The sequence below is a fragment of the Felis catus genome, chromosome D4, assembly GCF_018350175.1.
Source record: "Felis catus isolate Fca126 chromosome D4, F.catus_Fca126_mat1.0, whole genome shotgun sequence".
NCBI lineage: Eukaryota > Metazoa > Chordata > Mammalia > Carnivora > Felidae > Felis > Felis catus.
In genome coordinates, this window is record NC_058380.1 from 466,858 (window position 1) to 491,921 (window position 25,064).

Below are 25,064 nucleotides of genomic sequence, written 5' to 3' on the forward strand. Positions count from 1 at the left end.
GGTTATGATCTCACGTCCGTGAGTTCGAGCCCCGCGTCGGGCTCTGTGCTGACAGCTCAGAGCCTGGAGCCTGTTTCGGATTCTCTGTCTCCCTCTCTCTGACCCTCCCCCGTTCATGCTCTGTCTCTCTCTGTCTCAAAAATAAATAAACATTAAATAAATAAATAAATAAATAAATACATACATACATACATACATACAAGCTTAAAACACCAGTAAGATTCCAGTACACACAAATGAAATGGCCAGTATCAGTAACACTGACAACACCCAATGCTGGCGAGGATGTGGGAATCTTATTCAAGGCGGGTGGGAATGCAGACTGGTGCAGCCACTCTAGTGCTTTGACAGTTAGTTTCTTACAAAACTAAACATCCTGTTACCATGTGATCCAGCAATCATGCTTCTCATTTACCCAGAAAAGTTGAAAACTTACGCTCACACAAAAACCTGCACTTGGACGTTTACAGAAACTTTATTCATAATTGCCCAAACTTTGAAGCTACCATGGGGTGATGGACAATTAAACTATGTATCCACCCAATGGAATATTATTTATCAATAACAAGAATGAGCTATCAAATAATGGAAAGACATGGAGGAAACTTAAAAGCACATCACTAAGTGAAAAAAAAGCCAGTCTGAAAAGGCTAATACTGTATGATTCCAACTGTATGACATTCTGGGAAAGACAGAACCTCGCAGCCAGTGGAAAGGTCAGTGGTTGCCAGGGGATGGGGGACAGGGAGGAATGAAGGGGAGGAGCACAGAGGATTTTTAGGGAGTGAATATACCTTCTGTGATACCATAATGATGCATACATGTCCTTGTACATTTCTCCAAACCCACAGAATGTCCACCATGGAGAGTGATGATAATGGGAAGAAGCTCTGAGTGGGGGGATGAGGGGATGTGGGAAATCTCTGCACGTTCCCCTCAATTTTTCTATAATCCTAAAACTGCTCTAAGGAAGTATTAATTTAAAAAAAAGATTAAATGTTACCACAAACTAATAATTTTTCAAAAGAAAAAAAATACCACAAACTGAGCATCTAAAACAACAGAGACTTACTGTTTCTGGAGGCCAGAAGCCCAACGTCAAGCTGTTGGTGGGGTTGGTTTCTCCTGCAGGGTCTGTTCCTCACTTCCCTCCTGGCTTCTGGTGGTTTGCTGCCCATCCTCGGGGTTCCTTCCTTGTTTGTAAATCTCTGCCTTCCTCTTCACATAGCATGTTCCCTATGTATATCTCTGTGTCCAAATTTCCCCTTTTCAGAAGGACACCAGTCTTAATGGATCAGGGGCTCACCCTACTCCAACATGACCACATTGTAACTAATCACATCTACAATAATCCTATTTCCGAAAAAGGTCACATCTGAGGTACTGGGGGTTAGAACTCAACATATATGAATAACAGACTATTACACAGCCATAACAAGAATGAAATCTTGCCATTTGCAACAGCCTGGATGGACCTACGAGGTATGATGCTAAGTGGGATAAGTCACACAGAGAAAGACAAATACCAAATGATTTCACTCATATGTGGAATCTAAAAAATAAAACAAATGAACAATCAAAACAAAACAGAAACAGACTCATAGATACAGTAAACAAACTTTGGTTAACAGAGCAGGAAGAGAGCAGGGGGTGGGCGAAATAGGTGAAGGGGGTCTAGAGGCACAAGCCTCCAGTTTATAAAACAAGTCATGGGCATGGAAAGCACAGCGGAGGGAATGTATACAAGGAATGTAGTCAATTGCATTGTAACTTTGGTGATATATGGCAACTGGACTTCTCATAGGGATCATTTCATAATGGATAAAAATATTGAAGCACTATAATGTACACTTGAAAGTAATAGGATATTGTATGTCAATTTTCTATCATACTTTGATAGAAAAAAAAAGAATACACATGGCTGGCAATAGAATGTTAAAAAATGTGTTACTGTCTAGTTCAGAAATAGAGGTAATCTTTCATAGTTCTGAAAACGTCAAAGAATGGATAGAGTTGGGAGTAATATAAATATTCATTTTTATAATAGTTTTAGACCCGTAAAAATGAATCTGTACAAGAAGACAATTATGTGGATATTTAAAAAATTAAAACTAGGGTCTTCTCTGTATTATCTAGATATTTTAGCCAAAGGCTACCTCACCAGATTACCTAATGTGAATACACTACTGATTCTCTTGTCTTGCTAATGCAGTATTGTGTTATGATTGTTGAATTACTATCAAGATAACTGATAGATAGAGATAATGGATTACATACATACGTTGCTCTATAATGTGTTTCAAAGAAAAATAAAAAATATTTAAAATTTTGAAAACAAAATTAAAAAAGAAAAAAGAATGAAAACCAAATGTATATTTCTTTTTCACTTTTAATTTTTTTTTTAATTTACATCCAAATTAGTTAGCATATAGTGCAACAATGATTTCAGGAGTAGATCCCTTAGTGCCCCTTATCCATTTAGCCCATCCCCCCTCCCACAACCCCTCCAGTAACCCTCAGTTTGTTCTCCATATTTATGAGTCTCTTCTGTTTTGTCCCCCTCCCTGTTTTTATACTACTTTTGTTTCCCTTCCCTTTTGTTCATCTGTTTTCTCTCTTAAAATCCTCATGAGTGAAGTCATATGGTTTTTGTCTTTCTCTGACTAATTTCACTTAGCATAATACCCTCCAGTTCCATCCACATATTTGCAAATGGCAAGATTTCATTCTTTTTGATTGCTGAGTAATACTCCATTGTGTGTGTGTGTGTGTGTGTGTGTGTGTGTGTGTGTGTGTGTGTGTGTATACCACATCTTCCTAATCCATTCATCCATCAATGGACATTTGGGCTCTTTCCATACTTTGGCTGTTGTTGATAGTGCTGCTATAAACATGGGGGTACATATGTCCCTTCGAAACAGCACACCTGTATCCCGTGGATAAATGCCTAGTAATGCAATTGCTGGGTGGTAGGGTAGTTCTATTTTTAGTTTTTTGAGGAACCTCCATACTGTTTTCCAGAGTGGCTGCACCAGCTTGCACTGCCACCAACAATGCAAAAGAGATCCTCTTTCTCTGCATCCTCGCCAACATCTGTTGTTGCCTGAGTTGTTCATGTTAGCCATTCTGACAGGTGTAAGGTGGTATCTCATTGTGGTTTTAATTTGTATTTCCCTGATGATGAGTGATGAGCATTTTTTCATGTGTCAGTTGGCCATCTGGATGTCTTCTTTGGAGAAGGGTCTATTCCTTCTTTTGCCCATTTCTTCATTGGATTCCTTGTTTTTTGGGTGTTGAGTCTGATAAGTTCTTTATAGATTTTGGATACTAACCCTTTATGTGATATGTCATTTTCAAATATCTTCTCCAATTCTGTCGGTTGCCTTTTAGTTTTGCTGACTGTTTCCTTCGCTGTGCAGAAGCTTTTTATTTTGATGAGGTCCCAGGAGTTAATTTTTGCTTTTGTTTCCCTTGCCTCTGGAGACGTGTTGAGTAAGAAGTTGTTGCAGCCAAAATCAAAGAGGTTTTTGCCAGCTTTCTCCTCGAGGATTTTGATGGCTTCCTGTCTTACATTGAGGTCTTCCATCCATTTTGAGTTTATTTTTGTGTATGGTGTAAGAAAGTGGTCCAGGTTCATTCTTCTGCATGTCACTGTCCAGTTTTCCCAGCACCACTTGCTGAAGAGACTGTCTTTATTCCATTGGATATTCTTTCCTGCTTTGTCAAAGATTAGTTGGTCATACGTCTCTGGGTCCATTTCTGGGTTCTCTATTCTGTTCCATTGATCTGAGTATCGGTTCTTGTGCCAGTACCATACTGTCTTGATGATTACAACTTTGTAGTATAGCTTGAAGTCTGGGCTTGTGATGCCTCTTGCTTTGGTTTTCTTTTTCAAGATTGCTTTGGCTATTCGGAGTCTTTTCTGGTTCCTTAAAAATTTTAGGATTATTTGTTCTAGCTCTGTAAAGAATGCTGGTGTTATTTTCATAGGGATTGCATTGAATATGTAGATTGCTTTGGGTAGTATCGACATTTTAACAATATTTGTTCTTCCTATCCAGGAGCATGGAATCTTTTTCTATTTTTTTGTGTCTTCTTCAATTTCTTTCATAAGCTTTCTATAGTTTTCAGTGTATAGATTTTTCACCTTTTTGGTTAGATTTATTCCTAGGTATTTTATGGTTTTTGGTGCAACTGTAAATGGGATCAATTCCTTGATTTCTCTTTCTGTTGCTTCATTGTTAGTGTATAGGAATGCAACCAATTTCTGTGCATTGATTTTATATCCTGCCACTTTGCTGAATTCATGAATCAATTCTAGCAGTTTTTTGGTGGAATCTTTTGGGTTTTCCACATAGAGCATCATGTCATCTGCGAAGAGTGAAAGTTCAACCTCCTCCTGGCCAATTTGGATGCCTGTTATTTCTTTGTGTTGTCTGAGTCATTATGGGTCTGTTCAAGTTTTCTATTTCTTCCTGTTTCAGTTTTGGTAGTGTACATGTTTCTAGGAATTTGTCCATTTCTTCCAGATTGCCCATTTTATTGGCAATTAATTGCTCATAATATTCTCATAATTGCAATTATGGCAATATAATTGCTCATAATATTCTCTTATTATTGTTTTTATTTCTGCTGTGTTGGTTGTGATCCCTCTTGTTTCATTTTTGATTTTATTTATTTGGGTCCTTTCCTTTTTCTTTTTGATCAAACTGACTAGTGTTTATCAATTTTGTTAATTCTTTCAAAGAACCAGCTTCTGGTTTCATTGATCTGTTCCACTGTTTTTTTGTTTTTTTTTTGTGTGTGTGTTTTTTTGGTTTCAATAGCATTAATTTCTGCTCTAACCTTTATTATTTCCTGTTTTCTTCTGGTTTGGGGTTTTATTTGCTTTTTTTTCCCAGCTCCTTAAGGTGTAAGGTTAGGTTGTGTATCTGAGATCTTTCTTCCTTCTTTAGGAAGGCTGGATTGCTATATACTTTCCTCTTATGATGGCCTTGCTGCATCCCAGAGGTTTTGGGTTCTGGTGTTATCATTTTCATTGACCTCCATACACCTTTTAATTTCCTCTTTAACTTCGTGGTTAGCCCATTAATTCTTTAGTAGGATGTTCTTCAGGCTCCAAGTATTTGTTACCTTTCCAAATATTTTCTTGTGGTCGATTTTGAGTTTCATAGGGTTGTGGTCTGAAAATATGCATGGTATGATCTCAATCTTTTTGTACTTACTTAGGGCTGATTTGTGTCCCAGTATATGGTCTATTCTGGAGAACGTTCCATGTGCACTGGAGAAGAATGTATATTCTGCTGCTTTAGGATGAACTGTTCTGAATATATCTGGTAAGTCCATCTGGCCCAGTGTGTCATTCAAAGCCATTGTTTCTTTGTTGATTTTTTGGTTAGATGATCTGTCCATTGCTGTGAGTGGGGTGTTGAAGTCTCCTACTATTATGGTATTACTATCAATGAGTTTCTTTATGTTTGTGATTAATTCATTTATATATTTGGGTGCTGCCGCATTTGGTGCATAAATGTTTACAATTGTTAGGTCTTCTTGGTGGATAGACCCCTTGATTATGATATAATGCCGTTCTGCATCTCTTGATACAGTCTTTACTTTGAAGTCTAGATTGTCTGATATAAGTATGGCTACTCCAGCTTTCTTTTGTTGGCCATTAGCATGATGGATCGTTCTCCATCCCCTTATTTTCAACCTGAAAGTGTCTTTAGGTCTAAAGTGGGTCTCTTGTAAGCAGCGTATAGATGGATCTTGTTTCCTTATCCATTCTGTTACCCTATGTCTTTTGATTGGAGTATCGAGCCCATTGATGTTTAGAGTGAGTACTGAAAGTTATGGATTTATTGCCATTATGCTGCTTGTGGAGTTGGAGTTTCTGGTGGTGTTCTCTGCTCCTTTCTGATCTTTGTTGATTTTGGTATATATATATATACACCAAGAAAAGATGAAAATATACATATATATGTACATATATATACACAAATATATATAAATATACACATATTTATATATAATTATATATATTATATGTATATGTATATATACATATATATGTGTATATATATAATATACAATGTTTAATATACATACAATACACAAATATAATATATATATAAGATATACATATATAAAAGATATACATATATATATATATACACATAATATATATATATATATGTATATTTTCATCTTTTCTCCCCTCAGAGAGTCCCCCTTAAAATTTCTTGCAGGCTGGTTTAGTGGTCACAAACTCCTTTAATTTTTTTTTGTCTGGAAACCTTTTTATTTCTCCTTCTATTTTGAATGACAGCCTTGCTGGATAAAGAATTCTTGGCTGCGTAGTTTTCTGATTCAGCACATTGAATATATCCTGCCACTCCTTTCTGGCCTGCCAAGTTTCTGTGGATAGGTCTGCTGCAAACCTGATCTGTCTTCCCTTGTAGGTTAGGGACTTTTTTTTACCTCACTGCTTTTATGATTCTCTCCTTGCCTGAGTATTTTGTGAATTTGACTATGATATGCTTCGTTGATGGTTGGTTTTTGTTGAATCTAATGGGGGGTCCTCTGTGCTTCCTGGATTTTGATGTCTGTGCCTTTCCCAAGATTAGGGAAGTTTTCTGCTAAGATTTGCTCACATAACCCTCTACCCCTATTTATCTCTCGTCCTCTTCTGGGACCCCTATGATTCTGATCTTGTTTCTTTTTAATGAATCACTGATTTCTCTAATTTTTAAATCGTGCTCTTTTGCCCTCTTTTTTTCTGCTTCGTTATTCTCTATAAGTTTGCCCTCTATATTGCTGATTCTCTGTTCTGTCTCATCCATCCTTGCCACCACAGCATCCATCTGTGATTGCAGCTCAGTTATAGCATTTTTAATTTCATTCTGACTAGTTTTTACTTAGTTCTTTTATCTCTGCAGAAGTCTATTTTTGACTCCAGCTAGTATTCTTATTATTGTGATTCTAAATTATGGTTCAGACATCTTGCTTGTATCTGTGTTGGTTAAATCCCTGGCTGTCATTTCTTCGTGCTCTTTCTTTTGTGGTGAATTCCTTCATTTTTATCATTTTGAAGGGAGAAAAGGAATTAATGAGGTAGAAAAATTTAAATTAAAAATATTAAAATTAAAAAATTAAACACACACACACACAAAATCGAATATATGAAGCTAGATCCTAGGTGTCTTTTGTTCTGGGTGTTGAAGGTGGTTTGACAGATTAGAGGAAAAAAGGGGTGGGAAGGAAATAGTTGGAGAATTTGAAAAAATGAATACACTGAAGTAGACTAAAATGAGATGATGAGAGTAAAATAGAATTTAAAAAAAATTACATAAAAGTAAAAATATAGTAAAGAATTAAAGAAAAATATTTTTAATAGAAATTGAAAGTAAAATGAAGTTTTTCTCTTTCTGTATTCAAGAAAAAGAAAAGAAATGAAAAAGATAAAAAAGGAAAAGAAACAGAAAAAGAAAATCTTTTGAAAATTTGAAAAAGTGAATACACTGAAGTAGACCAGAATAAAATGATGGGAGTAAAACAGATTTTGACAAAATTTACACAAAAGTAAAAAATATAGTAAAAAAAATTAAAGAAAAAATGTTTAATGAAAATTGAAAATAAAACTTAATTTTTTCTTTCTGTATTCAAGAAAAAGAAAAGAAGTGAAAAAAAAAAGAAAATTGAATAGATGGACCTGCTAATAGATTGAAATAGGACTGAAATTACTTCATTTTCCTGTAGAAGTCAGACTATGAAGTGCTTTATAGTTTATAGTTTATAGTCCATAAACTAAGTAGGCGGTAAGACTTGTGTTCTTGAAGAGCTATGTTGGCCCAATTGGGTGGAGCTCAGTGTAATGGCTCCATTTTCCACTAGATGGCGCTGCTAGCCTACTGGGGTGGAGTGTTGTGGGGTTCATAGGTGCGTATGCGCATGCGCGGGAGCAGTGAAAATGGCCGTCACCCAGCTACCCAGTCTGTAGTATCGGAACTCTCTCCCCAAACAGCAATCGCACACCCATCCTCTGTCTTCAGCTTTTGTCCACTCCCCACTTTTTCACTGTCCGTGACCAAGCCCCAGGTGGTACCTCTCTCCTGAGTTTTGTCTCAGATGCAGCTGTTTTCCTGGTGCCTTATTTCTGAAGCACTGCGGCTTTGACCTGTTCCGCCCCTCTGTGGGGGTGGGTCTCACCAAGCAATGGCCGAATGAGCAATGGCCCAAGGTCGGCTGCACCCAGGAATGCTTGCTGGATCCTGCTGCTGCCAGTGCCCCAAGACTGTAGCCAGGTGCCAACTTGCCCCAGAAAACGTTTGTGAGATAGTGTAGGAGCAGCTTTTCAGGGATTATGGAAAATCACAACACACATCTGGCACCAGGCTTCGCCCTTAACAACCTTGTTCCAGCACCAGTGAATGTGGCCATTCTCTGGGGTCTGCTGGGACCAGATGGCTTCAACACTCTCTACCAAATATCCTTCCAGCAGTGGAACCGCTTTTCCCCGTGTGGCCTGAGAACCTCCCGGACCCCACTCTGTTCCTGGGGATTTGCCCTTCCCACCAGAGCACCACCAGGTGTCGAGCTACGGAGTTCAGCCTTTGCATACCCTTTGTTTACAGTCTTAATGGAATGTAAACCCTCTTCTTTCCCTTTTCTCCTTTCTCCCTTTTTAGTTTAGTCCCTGTGGCTGTTTCCAATTTTCCACTTTTTCTCCAGCTGCTTTTGGGGAGGGGTGCTTTTCCCGTATTCTTCCCCCACACCCCATCTCCATCCTCTCTCTGCCCACAAAAGCAACTCCCTTCCCGCGGCTTCTCATTCCCCAAGTTAACCTCTCCACGCCACGTACCTACTGAATTCTGTGGTTCAGGTTGTGCAGATTGTTGTGTTAATCCTCAGATCTATTTTCTAGGTGTGCATGATGGTTTAGTGTTGGTCTGGCTGTATTTCATGGATGTGAGACATACAAAAAACTTCCATGCTGCTCTGCCATCTGGGCTCCTCTGTCCCAAATGTATACTTCTTATTATAAAAACAATATCACAAAACAGAGTGGGAGAAAAATTTATAAGTCATATATCTTATAAGAGGCTTGTATCCAGAGTATATAAAGTACTGGTACAACTCAACAGTTAAAAGACAAATAACCCAATTTATGGGGCGCCTGGGTGGCTCAGTCGGTTAAGTGGCTGACTTTGGCTCAGGTCACGATCTCGCAGTCCGTGAGTTCGAGCCCCGCGTCGGGCTCTGTGCTGACAGCTCAGAGCCTGGAGCCTGTTTCAGATTCTGTGTCTCCCTCTCTCTGACCCTCCCCCACTCATGCTCTGCCTCTCTCTGTCTCAAAAATAAATAAACGTTAAAAAAAAAGACAAATAACCCAATTTAAAATAAGCAAAAGATGAATAGACAGTTCTCCAAAAAAGATATAAAAATGGCCAATAAATACATGAAAATGTGCTCAATATCATTAGTTATCAGGATATTGAAACCAAGATCACGATGAGGTATCACTTCACCCTACTAGGACAGCTGCAGTCCAAAGACAGATAACAGGGAGTGCTGACAAAAATGTGGAGAAAATGGAATCCTTATACAATGCTAGGGAATGAAAAATGGCACAGCTCCTTGGGAAAACAGTTGTAGACGTTTCTCAAAAAGTTAAGCAGAGAGTTATCATATGGCCCAGCAATTCCACTCCTGGGCAAGTACCTAAAAGAAATGGAACCACAAGTCCAGGAGGAAATCTGTATGTGAACACTTGTGGCAGCAATGCAGCAGAGGTGAAAGGTAGAAACAAGGCCAGGACAGCTGCCACTTGGCACCTGATGAGGTCAGATGGAATCCGGTATGGCTGGTGGCATCCGGGAGATGCAGTGGACCTTCCACGCAATGACGAGCTGCACCAATGGTTAGTGGCTGATTGGAACACTGGCAACAGGTCAGCGCCTTTTTCAGGGTTGTATCTACCCCACACTGGCACTGTTGATTAGATTAATGGCCTTATGTAAATATGTCTTATGATACAGACACCTCATGGGAAGGGACCCAACTGATGGTCCAGACAGAGAAGGATAAATAAAAATTTAAGACACCGGACTCCCTCCCTGATAGAATAATGGAGAAGAGGGGGAAGAAGACAGGCAGACACTGGAATTCCTAAATCTACCTCCCAAGGACGGACACCAGACCAGTGCCCCATGTACTCCCCGCTCTGCCTCTGCCAGAAGCTGAAAATAAAACTAATAACAAGGGGAAAAACTGCTCCTCTCCAAGCAGCAGGATTCTCTTTAGTTTCTTGTTGCAGTTCTTGGGTCTTATTTAAACTGTGCTGCTTGGAGGTTCCTTTTCACAGACCAGCTTGGATACGTTGGCGACCATGCTCTGGGCTTGTCTACACTGTTACTGTTCCCTGAAAATACTCGGCATAAGGGCAATCATGTCTCGTGGTGCCCAATCTGTAAAAGATCATATCTAGTGCCCTCTGCCTCAGAACAATGGGTCAGAAGTCATGCCCTGTGCCTCATCAGCTGTGTCCACTGCAAAGCCCCCTCTGCACCCCAACACAGCTTGACGCAGTTTTGGAAGACGGACCTCCACCCACATTCTGTACAGATGGAGGAAGGATTACCTGTGATTTGTAACACGTTCCAACCACACCTTTAACACACACCTGCTTCAAGCCCATGCCCTCCTCACCTGCAGACAGAACTAACCTACTTCCCTTGGGGTCCCGCAGACCGCTGGCCCTGAGGAAGTGAAGGACCAAGATTTCTGCAAGATGAGGCCTGACCACACTCAGAGCCTGCACTGACCGCGGTGTCCTTGACAAGAGACACCTGTGTGCCCGATTCCCGGCTGAATCTGGACGCTTCCAAGGACAGATGCTGCTGCTGGGCGCTGCTTCTCCTGCGTGCAGCCCCCTCCCCATTCCCCACACCTTCCCCTCGAAAACCCTCCCACTTCGTCTGGAAGGGGAAGATGGCCTTCGAGACATCAGTCCACCTTCTTCCCAGGTTGTCGGCTTCCTGAGAAAAGCGACCTCTCTTTTCCCACCATCACTCGTCTCTCGAGTGTTGATTTTCCAGCGGAGAGCAGCCGAGCCTGAGGTCGGAACCATTTCTGTCCGGTGATAGAGGAAACTTTCAACCTTTCCTGCTGGTGGGTCTCAGGGAGGCTACACTTCTCCCAGGGTCAGAACTTCTGCAAACCCTCAGATCAGGGCTGTTTCTGCTCTGAGCACACACTGCACATCCGCTTCTTTGGAAAATAACCTAAAAGAAACATTTCAAACTAAGGATGAGACTAAAAATCTTCTTGAGTCCCGCTGCCACACCTCTGAGGCCTGCAACCTTGCACGTACTAGAAGCATAAGATAAAGTCTGTAATTTTCTGAAATGTCCTTCATCACAATGATTTGTAACTCTATTTTATTTTGTTTTATTTTATTTTATTTTATTTTATTTTATTTTATTTTATTTTATTTTATTTTATTTTATTTTATTTTAGTTTAGTTTATTTATTTTGAAACAGAGAGCATGAGCAGGGGAGAGGTAGAGAGAGAGGGAGAGAGAATCTTAGTCTGGCTCTGCTCTGTCAGCATAGAGCCCAACACGAGGCTTGAACCCACGAACTGTGAGATCATGACCTGAGCCGAAACCAACTGAGCCTCCCCAAGTGCCCCGATGCCTTGTGACTCTTGATGTGGCAAAGAACACATATATCACATATTACACATTCCTTCTCCAGAGCTCTTGCTTCTTTGTGAAGATTGTACATCCCAGGCAGCCAGCCTCACCTGGGTTTGAATAAAATTTTCAAACTCCTTTCTTCTTCTTTCTTCCTTCCTTCTTTCCTTCCTTCCTTCCATTTTCTTTCTTTCTTTCTTTTTCTTTCTTTTTCTTCTTTCTTTCTTTCTTTCTTTCTTTCTTTCTTTCTTTCTTTCTTTCTTTCTTTCTTTCTTTCTTTCTTTCTTTCTTTCTTTCTTTCTTTCTTTTCTTTCTTCTTCTTCTTCTTCTTCTTCTTCTTCTTCTTCTTCTTCTTCTTCTTCTTCTTCTTCCTTTTAGAAATTCTAAAAGTTGGTTCATTTGCTTCAATACCAGTAACTGGCAGAACCCGGGATGGAGGGCCCAGCTGGTGAAACAGCCCAGGCTCTGCTCATGTACAGGTAGGACAGGACCCCGGGGGGTGTCTACACAGGGCGGGCAGCCTTCATGGAGAGCTGGAAGGGCCTCACAGTCTCAAGTGGCTCAGAGGCAATGGTCCTGGGTCGTGGGAATGGATGAAATTACAGTTGTGAGTAGGAGCTTTTGGCGTCAGAAATGTGTTCTCTCTCCTGCTGCTCTGGAGGCTGGCTGAGGCAAGGCAGCACTCGTCCTGACTCCTGGGTGGGCTGTGGAGGCTGCTGCCCTGTTGGGGCTCCTGCTGGGGGACTCAGAGCCTGTCAGCAGCTAGGGGCAATCAGCCACAAGTTGTCAGGAGGGGCTGCTTTGCTTCTGATGAGGAAGATAAGGGAGGTTGAGAGAGAGAGAGAGACAGAGACAGAAACAGAGACATAGGACATAGCAGGAGATAGAAGGGCACACAGATTTGCAAGCAGGGTTCCTTTTGGTCACTGGTTTTCTTTGGTAAAAAGCTGTAATGGGAAGCGGACGGGGCCACGGCTAGTGCACTGATGTGGGATATAAGCCCACACATCCAGGAGGCGGAGTTCACAGAGTGTCATGACTGAGTCACGGCAAAAGCAGGAGACTCACTGCATTTGTAACCACTGAGGACTCACCAGTTTGCCAGGTGCCCTCAATCACGTAGGGAAGAGAAGCGGAGGCCTCAGTTTCTCTAAGAGATCTGTTTGTGACTCCCAGCCTGGGGAGGAGGCTCCCTCTGCTCTCCGCTGGCCGAATATGGGTAAAGTTCCCTGGTTTCTGCCCCTTGTCCTGTCTCTCTCCCAAGTGCATTTTGTGGTAAAGCACCAATTTCATGATGACCGAGCAGGAGCCCCTGGTTTCCTGGGAAAAGTGGGGTCTTGACATGGATCCCCCACGACCTGCTAAGGGGCAGTCGAAGCCATCTGACTTTGGGGGCTTTGCTGCTGTTCACCGCTGTTCAACAAGTGGTGAGAGATGGCCTCTGTGTTCACCATCACGGGGCTTCAACGTTTCTCAGCAAGCGGCCACGGAATCAACATGGTAACGCTATGGGCGTGGATAGTGCGTTAGGCTACCTATTGCTAAGGCTTGGAATACAGTTCTGTGGGAAGACACCCAGGAGACTGTGCAGTGTGTCCCTTAGGTGGTGCACAAAGAACCCCACTGTTTGTTTCTAGACAAAGGTGATGCTCTGTGGGGAGGGGGAGCGGGCTTCTTATGCAACCATCTATACATGTGTCACTCGCCAAAACCCAGCTTACAAGGGTCAAGGTTGCTGGCGGGGAAGAATGTGGGAGCACAGAGGTGAGACAAATCCTATGGGACACACCTCAGGGTGATGTGGTTTGAAGGCTTAGGGGTGGCAGTTGTAAGAAACAGAGATGTGGGCGAGGAAGATGTAGATGCAAGACAGCTCCCTGTCTTTAGAGTTTTATCCACAGGTGAAGTTTTCACCAAGAAATATGCACTTCCAGATTGCACCCCACATCTCTTTCCTCCAAGAGAAGAGCCGTACAGAGACCCTGTCCACCTTCTCAGCTGCCACGCACCACTGTCCGTTTTGACCCGCCACAGCACCGCACCTTCGTTTCCACCAATGATGGGGTCTGCAGTTGCCCAACACAGGTGACTTCCTCCAGTACTTGTTTTAGGAGATCACTCGGGTTCTCTCTGAAACTCTCCTTCCATTTCCAAAACCTTCACTAATTGCTTCTTCTAAAACAAGGTGGTAGGGCTGCTCAGACCATTTTTCTTTGTCCCATTCTTTCAGTGGGCAAACTCATCTTCTTGCTCAGTTTTAGGTATTTCCCTGAGTTATAGACCAGAGACTTGCATCCTTTGGTCCAGCTTTTGGAAATGCCCACATGAGTTTTTCAAACGGATCTCAATACTAAGCATGTTCGTGAGGGAGCTTGGCCCGGTCTCCTGTGGTTGGCTTGGGCCCACCCACATATATCAGGATAATCTCTTTAATCTTCAAGTCTATACCCTTAATCACATCTGCGATGTTTCTTTAGCATCTACTATATCTGCAGGCACCAGGGATTCAGAGGTAGGTACCTTTGGGGGGCTATTCTACCTACCCACCAGGCCACTGAGATTTTTTTCCTGTTTTCTTATAGAAAATGGATCAATTTGAGCTCTTACAGTTAGTTCTCTGATAACATTTTTATTGTGATAAAAATATATGCATTATATCTTTGTTATACTTATGTTTATATTTTCAGATATTTTGAGTTCACTTTTGCAAATGGACAGGCATAGGTTGAGGTTCTGTGTATGTGCAGGTCTATGACAATTGCTCGTTCCGGTACTGCTGTGGTACAAGATTATCCTTTTCTCATTGATGTCTTTGGCATCATTAAAAAAAATCAATTGAAAATATATATGTAGGTCTGTTTCTCGATTCTCTTCTCTGCCCTAATGATCTACTTATTATCTTTATACCAATTCCATAGTCTTATTTTTCCCTTAAAAAGGTTTTTTTTTAATGTTTATTTTTGAGAGAGGGACAGAATGCGAGTGGGTTAGGGGCAGAGAGGGAGACACAGTATCTGAAGCAGGCTCCAGGCTCCGAGCTGTCAGCAGAGCCCGATGAGGGGCTTGAACTCACGAGCTGTGAGATCATGACCTGAGCTGAAGTTGGACGCTCAACCGACTGAGCCACCCAGGCGCCCCTCCGTAGCCTTATTGTTTTCTAAGTCTTGCCATCAGATTATTTAAGCCCTCCAACCTTTATTTCTCTTTGAAAGTTTATTTGGCTTTTAAATCCTTTGCATTTCCATGTAATTCTAAAATTAGTCTGTTAATGTCTATGAAAAAACCCTGGTGGGACTTATAAAAAGTTTAATTTTAATTCAAGTATAGTTAACACACAGTGTAACATTAGTTTCAGGTGCACAGTATTGCAATTCAGCACTTCCATACGTCACCTGGTGCTCCTCACAGGTGCCCTCCTTCATCCCCACACCTGTTCCCCCAGCCCCCACCCCTGTTGACTTGCAGTTTGTTCTCTATACTTAAGAGTCTCTTTCTTGGTTTGCTTCCCCCCCCCACCTTTTTTCCATTTGCTCAATTGTTTTGTTTCTTAAATTCAACATGTGACTGAAACCATATGGTATTTTAATTTTTCTCTTTTGCTTAGCACAATACTCTGCAAGGATTTTGATTGGGATTACATTGAATCTATAGATTGGGAAGAATGGTCAATATTGAGTCTGTGGATGCATGACCATCATCATGAACTGAATTGTTCCTTCAGTATTCATGTTGGAGCCCTAACCCGCATGAGTCTGTATTTGAGAATGAAGCCTTTAGGAAGGTAGTGGTCATAAGGCCAGGGCCCTAACCCAACAGGACTGTCTTGACAAGAGGCGGTGGCCTGGAGTGGACACAGGGAAGCGGAGGGAAGCCCTCAGGAGAAACCAGACTCACGGATGTGTTTGATTTTGGACGTCCAGGCTCCAGAAGCAGTTGTTTACGCTGCTCGTCTGTGGGGTTTCCTTATGGCAGCCCTAGCCCACTGATACCATGTGACAAAATCTTTCACTTATATAGGTTTTCTTCATGATGTTGAAACAGTATTGTAAAATTTTCAGGTTACGGGTACTGCACTCTTCTGCCAAATTTACCCGAGCATTTCATATTTTTAGATACAATTATACATAGATTTTAACTTCATTTTCTTCTGCTTACTAAAGATACAACTTATTTTTAGAAGTTTGACTCCTAGAAAAGTACCCCACACCCACTTTACCCCATTGCTAACATCTTACACCATTATGGTTCATTCTGCACAGCTGCTGAACCAATGATACATCATTAACTCAACTCCATACTTTATTGGGATTCCATTTTGTCCCTAAAGATCTTTCTCTGCTCCTGGATCACATCCAAGATGCCACATCGTATCTAGCTTTTATGTCCTCTTTGTGCACTCTGGTCTGAGTTCCTCAAACAGTCCTTGTTTTTGACGACCTTGACAGTTGAGTCAGGTACTGTGTGGAACGTCTCTCACTCCAGGTTTGTCTGACGTCTTCCTCATGGTTAGACTGGGTGACAGGTTCTCCAGTGGCCGCATAGGTGAAGAGCCATTCTCATCACAACAGCAGCGTATGCTGTCGTGGCTGATAGTAACTACTGTCACCTGTCTGACGTAGTGTTTGCCGGTTTCTGAACTGGGAAGTTATTTTCTGCTGGCTTTCCATCTCCACCCGTGGGAGGTAAATCATTACGTGCAGCCCACTCCTGAGGTATGGGGAGTCAGGGTGCACCACACCGAGGGGCTGTCTACAAAAGTAGCTGTCACTTCTCCCTCATATGGTCCACCACTTATATCTGCATGGACTTTGGAAATTTATACTTTCAATTTTCATCCAAGACTAAGTTATTTTTTTGTCCACATTCAGGTTGGCGTCTGTCCCTTTGACATTAAAAATATTTTAAAATCATGGTAAATTGCTAAAATTTACCGACGTAACCATTTGATGGGTACCGTTTAGCAGGTGTTAACTATACTCACCATTAGGAAAAGACCTCCAGGGCTTCTTCTTGCCCACCGGACACCCCTCCCTGCCCTGTGGCCTGGCAGTTTGGTTGTCCATTGTTTCAGGGCCTGATTCCTCCAGGGACCTCACCATCTTGGAATCCTGGAGTGCTGTCTTTCACTCAGCAGAATGTGCCCAGAGCTCATCCTTCCTCTCAAAGACTGAGTGATACTCCACTCTGGGCACATACTAAATACACAGTAATTTTGCGGTGAACCTGGCTGTGCTGCATACCTCTTCCAGATCTGGCTTTCAATTCATTAGGGTATAGATCCAGATTGCTGGATCATCTTTAATTCGTTCTCCGCTGCGACCACAGCGTTTCACACTCTCAACAACAGTGCATAGGGTTCCAATTTTCTGATCCCGGCCAACACTTGTTCTTTTCTGTTTTTTTTCCCCTTCAACTTTGTGAACTTGAATGAATTTATTGTAGTGGCCAGAGACGCACCAACCAGCTCCTGTGCAAGAGACCCTGATGCAGGAGCATTTGTGCAGAGGCTACGCTGTCCCTTGCTACTCTGGCCACAGAGCCAGGGCATGTCTGCCCCACTCAGGACTTTTTCTACAAGGAATCCTGGCCTGACCAGGACTTCCCCAGGGTTGCCCTGCAGTCTGGGCTTTTTCTAATCAACCTCCTGTCCTTCCTCTTCTGTGTCCACAGGTGTCAGACCCACGTGCATGTCCATTCACCATTGCCTGGCCCTCCCTTTATCCTCCGTCTGTTCCTCCCAGTAGACTCCTGCAGCTGATTTCGTCTTGGCATCTGCTCCTCTGACACGTGGGATCTTGGGAAGAAGTGAGATTAGATGTGTAGCTCTTTTTTTTTTTTTTTTTTGGAGACAGAGAGAGGAGGGCACGAGGGGACAAGTGAAGAACAGAGAGAGAGGTAGAGAGAAGCAGGGCTCACCCAAAGTGGGACTTGAACTCACAAATTGAGATCATGACTGAGCTTAACTGACTGAGCCACCCAGGTGTCCTAGCCCAGTGTCTTTTTTTTTTTTTAACGTTTACTTTTGAGAGAGAAAGTGTGAGCGAAGGTGGGGCAGAGAGAGAGAGACAAGGACAAAGGATCCGAAGCAGGCTCTGTACTGACAGCAGAAAGCCTGATGCAGGGCTCGAACTCACAAACTGTGAGATCTTGACCTGAGCTGAAGTCGGGCGCTTAACTGACTGAGCCACCTAGGTGCCTGCTGTCTTAACAAAGAAGTCGCTATTAAGTTTTTGTGTTCCTTAAAGATTACAAATTTGAAGTTTTATTCAACTATGGGAGAATGAATTACTTCTAAAACATTTATTATCTGAGAGAAAATTTGTTTATTGTTCTGATTTACTGAAACTTAAAATATACCATCAAATTACCCAGGAAAATCCAGGTAGCAGAAATACTTAACACGTTCCTTCCGGAGGTCTCAAACAAGTTCTGAAAGGCCACAGAATGATATGTATAGACTACGCCAATAGACCCCTTCTGTAAGCGCAGAAGCGAGCTCTGTGGTATGGAGGTGACACCCCCCCAGCATGACCGTGAAGGTGCCCAAGGCCAAGTGTGAGCATTACCAGACGTTCCAAGTCACCTGATGGATCGACCCCAGTTCAGTTTCAGACCAGACGCAGCACATGACGTATGCACCTGGAGGGATACACTCAGCGTGTGTGTGCAGGGGACAGCCATGTGGTGGGGGGAGGCCGACTCAGCCACATCGATAAGGAAGGTCAGATGTCTGCCGTGGTCGGTAACACAGAAACATACACAGTCTTCATGTTCAAAGTCTTCATGGGGATTTCTTCTGTAATTTCTAGAATGGAAAGAAGATTTAAATAAAATAAGTTTTCTACCTATTCTGTATGAATATTTTAAAAATGCTGACTGCTTGTGTGAAGAAATCTGGCCTCACCCTCAGAGGTCTGACCTCTGTCCCAGCTCCTGAGGGAACCTCCGAGCCCTTGGAACTTCCTGAGCGACAGGAGTGTTTTGTTAATTCTGGGGGGCCCTGAACACACCTGATAGTTTCTGCTAATAAGGTGACTCAGGGCGGAGCCAGCCATACCAGAAAGACCAGCCACACGATTTAGGTCACGTGGTATCACCTGAGACAGAGCAGCCACGTGGGCAACAAACCCGTGAGGCCCATGTAATGAAGCCTCACCATAAATCTGGCCCCAGGTTTGGGGAGCTTCCCTGGTGGTAATCCACGGTCACGCACTGGGGCCTGGAGGAGGTCACACTGCTCACGGCCCCTTTGGGAGAGGGCAACCAGAAGCCCCGTGTCTGAAAACCTCCCAGGTTAGGCGCTCTGTACTTCTTCCTTTGCCTGGTTCTAGCTTTTATTCTCTTCCTACATCAAATGTGGTTCTAAGTGCAATAGGTGCCAGTGAGTTCTGTGAGTCCTGCTAGCAAATTATCAAGGCCAAGGGTGATTTTGGAAAATCCTCTGAACTTACAATTGGTGGCAGAAGTGACAGTGGTCTCGTGTGGCCTTTTCCAGAGTTTGTCGAAGGCTCCAGACTCCCCACAGCTGGGGTGAGAAGTCTTGGGCGGACCTTCTGGGGGACTCCCTCAACCTAACCAGCCTGGCACACCAGCCCAGACGTGCGCACACCCTGACCCAAACAGGTTATTTCCTACGACCACAGAGAAGGCTTAGAAGCCATGCCTAGCTGGACCCAGATTCATGGTCTCTAAATATTAACAGGGGGAACTGCTGTGTCCAGGTCTGGGGAAGTATAAGGGTGCGATAAGCCCCTAACATCTTTCAAAGCCAGAACACAGTTACCAGAGACCGAAGGCTGATGTCAAAGAATATAGGAGCCAATATAGCCAAAGACAAAAACTCTGAGTATCTAAAAGTATAAAACAAATGTAACTGATAAAAACACACTGAATAGATAAAAGCCCAGAGAGAGAGAGGAGAGAGAAAAGAGAGAGAGTAAAGAAACACTAGAAACGCTCTTTGCCCCCTGGGGTGCATTTTGCTTCTAGCAGATCTGGATTCAAGGGGTAGGACAACCTTTCTCTGCCAGGACAAGCAGGGATTCTGGAAATTACCCTCGGAGCTGCCTCCTTTATAGACAGATCATGACAGGACCTGGAGAGGACAGTGAGCACCTAGTGGAACAAGCAGGAAGCCATCCGTGAGTTTCTAAAACTGTAAGGCATCCCGTGATCCTTCTAATTTACTGAATTATTACTACTTTATGAAAAATGATTTCGAGAGGAACAGCACAATGAAATGTGGCTGGGGATACAGGATGGGCAGAGACACTGGGCTGGAAAGAGCCCCAGGCTTCTCAGTGGTCTTGGGTCACTCAGCCTTCAAGGTCTCTTGAGTTTGGTGTGGCCACCAGCCTCATGGCACAGGGAGGAGGCAGTGGGGGCACAGGCGAGGCCCACCCTGTCAGAGGTGGTAATGTCAGGGCCTGATTCACACAAATGTGCTTCTGCCCTGGTTGCGTGGGCCAGGTGCCTGCACCTGCACCGAACCAGAGACAATGACACCTTGTCACGTCTATGGCTCGGCTGCACTTGGGGGCCTGCAGATGCGGGGACGAGGAAGTTTCACCCATGCTGAACAGACCAGGAAGCTGGCCTTTCCCACCAAACCACATATGAGAGCCGTGAAAGGAGCTGCTGATGGCTGGGCAGCCTGTAAATGTCACCGTGGGGGCTCTGAATGTGGACATCGTCGTGGGAGGAGACCCCGCCAGTGGAGACGAACAGGCTGAGGCACTGATGTGAGGGGCACGGCTGTGCCTGGTTACAGACAGGAGCAGCTGCAAAAGAGGCTTTAATTTCTAACGACACAGCAGAAAATTTGAAAGTGTAACATAAAACATTAATTAAAAAAAAAGTAGCCAAGCAAGGGAAGAACATGAGGGAAATCCAGAGGCCAAAAATCATGGATCCCAAGAGGTACCTGAACATTAAGGTTTCCTGGAGGTCCTGGTGACCTACAGCTTTCGGCACTAAATGGCTACCGAAGTGAAACAAAAAAAGCCTGGGGTGTGCACAGACTGGGAAGTTCAGGAACCCCAGGCCCCCCCAAAACCTGGGGCCAGAATCAGGAACCCACGGCAGCAGATACTTCACCACCCAGAAGACGGTTAAGAGAATGTAGTGGGTTTAAAAACGGGCCTTCCAAAAGATATGCCCATGTTCCAGTTCCTGGAAATTGTGGAACATACCAGAGTAGGAGGCACCCTGGCCACAGAGGCAGAGGTCAGAGTGATGGGGTCACAATCAAGGACACCTGAAACCAGCAGAAGCTGGGGAGGCAAAGACCAGACTGTCCCATGGAGCCTCCTGAGACACAGCGCTGCGGACATCCCGACTTCAGGAGGGTGGGGATGGACACAGCACGTTCCCATGAGACTCTGGCCCTCATGCACGACTGGGGCCCCAAGTAATGGAGTTTAGATGGGCCTGGGCTGACAGCGTCCCCTAAGATCTAGAGAAACGCTTCCTTACACGGAACTTCCTCAGAAACATCACAAACAGAACCAACGTTGTTAGAACTCTAGAAACAACCAAACGTCGACTACAACCACATGAATGCGGGATCAAGAAAAAGGCAACCTGCAAGCATAGGCAGACCTGTGCTGTCACACTTGTGCTTGGCGCCCTCCCCCCACTGGCTGGCGGTGCACCTGAACACAGCAGCCCAAGGTCCCATGGTCCCGGGAGGAACAGAGCAGGTGTTTGTCCGAACCTGATTAGGAGGCACCTCCAGGGCTCCCAGAAGGTGCCTGTCTCTGGTTTGTCTGACCTGGAGCTCACCCAGGGTGGAAAAGCATAAGCATCGCTTTTAAACACTCAGGCAAACAAAATCCCCACAGCTGCCGGGGGCCCAAGACTGTGGCTGCAGGACACAACAGAGGGCTCAACGCCGGGGAGGAGAGTCGAGGACAGCATGCCCTTGGACTACGAGTACCGCATAACTTAGCCAGCCACATGCATGCCCAGGCCGGGATGCATGCACAGATAAGTCCCGAAAAGACCCCAAGCTTTCAATTCTTAAAGAAAGAAAAGCTTTTCTGCTCAAATCTGGCTGACGAGGGAGTAAAGGCTGAAGCAGAACAGTGAGTAGCCTGGCTGTGCTGGGAAATGGCTTCAAAAATCGAGGAGCAGCCTGGGGGGCTCAGCCAGTTGGGTGTGCGACTCTTGGTTTCAGCTCAAGTCATGATATCACAGGTGGTGAGCTTGAGCCCTGCATTGGGCTCTGTGCTGATGGTGCAGAGCCTGCTTGGGATTCTCTCTCTCCACCCCTCCCCCACTTGTGCGCGCTCTCTCTCAAAAACAAACATTAAAAAACACCACTCTCAACAAAAGAAGAAGTGAAGGAATGTAGCCAGTGCTGCACCATCTGTGTACACATGTCCTCACCATCTGTCTGAGTCTCATTCAGAAACAGCTTGAGCTTCCTGCTGCGAAGGCCAAACACCTTGGCTGCTTCATACAGGAGGCCCTGGTGGGTGAGTCCGTTCTGCCCAGGGGGGTTTTCCAGCAGGAGCGTGCCCACGGTTCCCTTCACACACTCTATGGAAGAAACGAGTACTGGGTTAGTTCCTGAGAACCAACCCCCCCCCCCCCCCCCCAGCCCCTGGCTGCTGAACCCTGTGCACAGCAGAGGCTCCAAGAGCCAGCGGTGTCCTGGGGGGGAGGCATCCAGTGTGTAGACAGCCCACACCGCCTCCCAGAGGAAAAGGAAACGCCCTTGGACATAAAAATCCGTAGTTGGGGAAGGGACACTCTGGAAACAAATGTGCACAATGGGGGCCCCAAAATATCAAGGAAAAATAAGCATCCATCCAGTCTGCAGACCAATGCATGAACAACGGTTTTCAGAACACTTCCCAGGAAAAGAAAAAATTTAAGAGCCTTAGTACTTAATTCTGCTTCATGTAGCTGCGATGCTGACCTACCAGTTTACCTTATCTGCTGACCAAGCTGGCTGTAGGTGTTTCCACATAACACAGAGACACAAGCCTGAGTGTGCCCCCCAGAGCAGCATGGGGCGCACGCTACACAGCACTACGTGAGATACGGCAAGTGGAAGGAACCCTGATGCCCAGCGCCCCCGACCCACCTCCCCAGGGGTTCGAGGCTGGGGAGGCTTACCTTGTGGGCCTGAGTTCAGGAGCTGCAGGTTGATGTAGCGGCAGAGGGCGGAGCCGGGGCCGTCCACCACGGCGGGAGCAGAGCCTGCTGCCACTCGGAGTGTTTTTCCACTAAGACTCAGTAAGTCAGTTTGGTTTCGTATTTCTAAAAATAACAAAAATAGAGACAACAAGTTATTCTTTCAGGGGTACACAGTTCAGAGCTGAAGTCATTCACCTTTTCCTACTTAATTATTCAACTATCCTATATCTTTGCAGTGATGTTTCCACTTAACTTTGCTTTATCAAAGGACCTTGCCTTCTCTATAAAATCAGGTGTAAATGACATGCAAACAGTAAGAAATCTTAACGTTGCAAATTAAATGGCATACAGTAATAACTTAAAAATATAAGGCAAAATCGTTTTTTTTCCCTTTTGGTATTTTTTGTTACAGCTCTTCTTAAAATGTTCTACATCAGAATCCTAAACTTCACTGAGAAAAGAAGCCTTATATTAAAAATGCTAATTATAGTCAGAAGAAAAAGTATTTGACTCATGGACATATGTGAAAAATAGCAAGACACACAGAACACAGAGATTTCACCTAAAATTAAACAGTGTTTAGGGCTGGAAACACAGCTGGACAGTGCTGGAGGCCACGACTGGTGATGGGTGAACATGGTGTGTGGGAAAGCGGCGGGGGCAAGTCCTCGATGGGCATGTCCAGCCCCACCTGCAGTCTGCATGGCCTCCCTCTAGACCCACACTTGTGGCTCCCATGATTCCCCGGGACCGGGGACAGAGGATGAGGGCATCTGATATTGTGAACCTGCCCCGGTCCCTGCCAAGCTGGTGGCGCACACACAGCAGGACCTTGCTGAGGTCCCGACTGATGAGGCCTGCCAGTCCCCTCAGTTGGCCATCCAGATCTCCTCTTTTAGGCCATTTACAAGTCCTGAGAAAGAGCATCCAGACTCTTACAGAGTCTCCGGTGGTTGCTGCTGCGAATCACAACAGAAGCCTCTGTCTCCCGTCCTAGAGCTGAGATGCCAAGGTGTCCCGAGGGCCCTGCTCCCTCTGAAGCTTGCAGGTGTCTCCCCATCCTCGCCCAGCTCCTGGAGGCTCTCAGCCAGCTGAGCTGTGCTGTTTCTTGGCTTGCAGTTCTCCAAGTCCAGCTCTGCCTGCATCTTCCCTCGCTCTGTCCCGTGTGCTCCCGGGGCTCACACGCCCTCTCATGGGGACACTGCTAGTATCTAAGCACACTGGCAACAACCCTATTTCCAAAGGTCACGTTTGGGGCATGCAGGGTAAGAACTTCAACACTTCTCCTTTTAGGTTTGTATTATTGAAAATCTGGGTCTAGCAAGACACAGACACTACACTTAATAAAGTCCATGTACAGCACAGACCTCTGAAGCCCAGACCCCAGCCTGTGGCCGATGGGGAGCAGGCAGGATGGGAGGTTCTGTCTGCCGAGGGGCCCTTGGTCGACTCAGACTCGGGGGGAAGGCAAGGCTGTGGAGCAGAACCGATACCAAACACCCACCTCGGGTCAGAGGAGTTTCCACATACCTGTTTCACCATGGAGGACAGCCAGCTCTGTATTTTTTACACCAAAAATGCTAGTAATGACACTCTTCAGCTTTAAAAGGTCCAGCCTGTTGTCGCCTTTTGGATTTTCCAGAAGCAATACTCCACCTAAAGAACCACAAATACAAGTAAAACTGAAGGAAAAGAATAGTTAAATTTGAATGAAAAGTCCAGGAAAACACGTCATCTGTAGATCATTTCCAGTGAACGTCTGCTCGTGTGTTTTCCCATCTTCCAGCTGGACCTCTTTAAACCATGAGAGGACTGCTTCTCCTCTGGGCACACTGCAGGTGGAGGTGGTCTGCAAGGGTCCACTGCTGTAGCTCAGGTTTGCTACCCTCTCACAAAGCAGAATTCTGAATTCTGAGGAAGCTCAATTTCTCAATTTTTCCTTTTATGGATTGGACTTTTGGTGTTACTTCTATGAACTCTTTACCTTGTCCTGAATTCTCAAGATTTTCTCCTACTGGTTTTTACGTTTACGCCCATGCTCCATTCTGTTGGTCTGTATGCGCTGTGGGTGCAGGTCCAGGCCTCCGTCTGCCTTGGTGCCACATGTGGAAAAGATGCCTCAATGAACTGCTTTTGCTCCTTTCTCAAAAATCCTCTGGCCCCCATGTGTGGGTGTACTTCTGGTCTCCCATCTGGGACATGGATCAGTGTCTCCGCTATGCTCTC

General features: G+C 44.5%; 1 protein-coding gene across 3 annotated transcripts in view; it reads right to left on the reverse strand.

The window, feature by feature from the left end:
- Nucleotides 1-17,996: 17,996 nt before the first annotated feature.
- The window catches only part of IARS1 (isoleucyl-tRNA synthetase 1), a 68,048-nt gene continuing 60,980 nt past the window's right edge, over nt 17,997-25,064 (reverse strand). For all 3 annotated transcript variants that reach the window (XM_006939004.5, XM_011288208.4, XM_011288209.4), the window contains 4 exons: nt 24,369-24,494; nt 22,818-22,961; nt 22,083-22,235; nt 17,997-18,498 (listed from right to left, as the gene is read on the reverse strand). In XM_006939004.5, the coding sequence (XP_006939066.2) occupies nt 18,416-18,498; nt 22,083-22,235; nt 22,818-22,961; nt 24,369-24,494 (506 nt within the window). In that variant the 3' untranslated portion in view covers nt 17,997-18,415. The remainder of the gene's footprint in view (nt 18,499-22,082; nt 22,236-22,817; nt 22,962-24,368; nt 24,495-25,064) is intronic.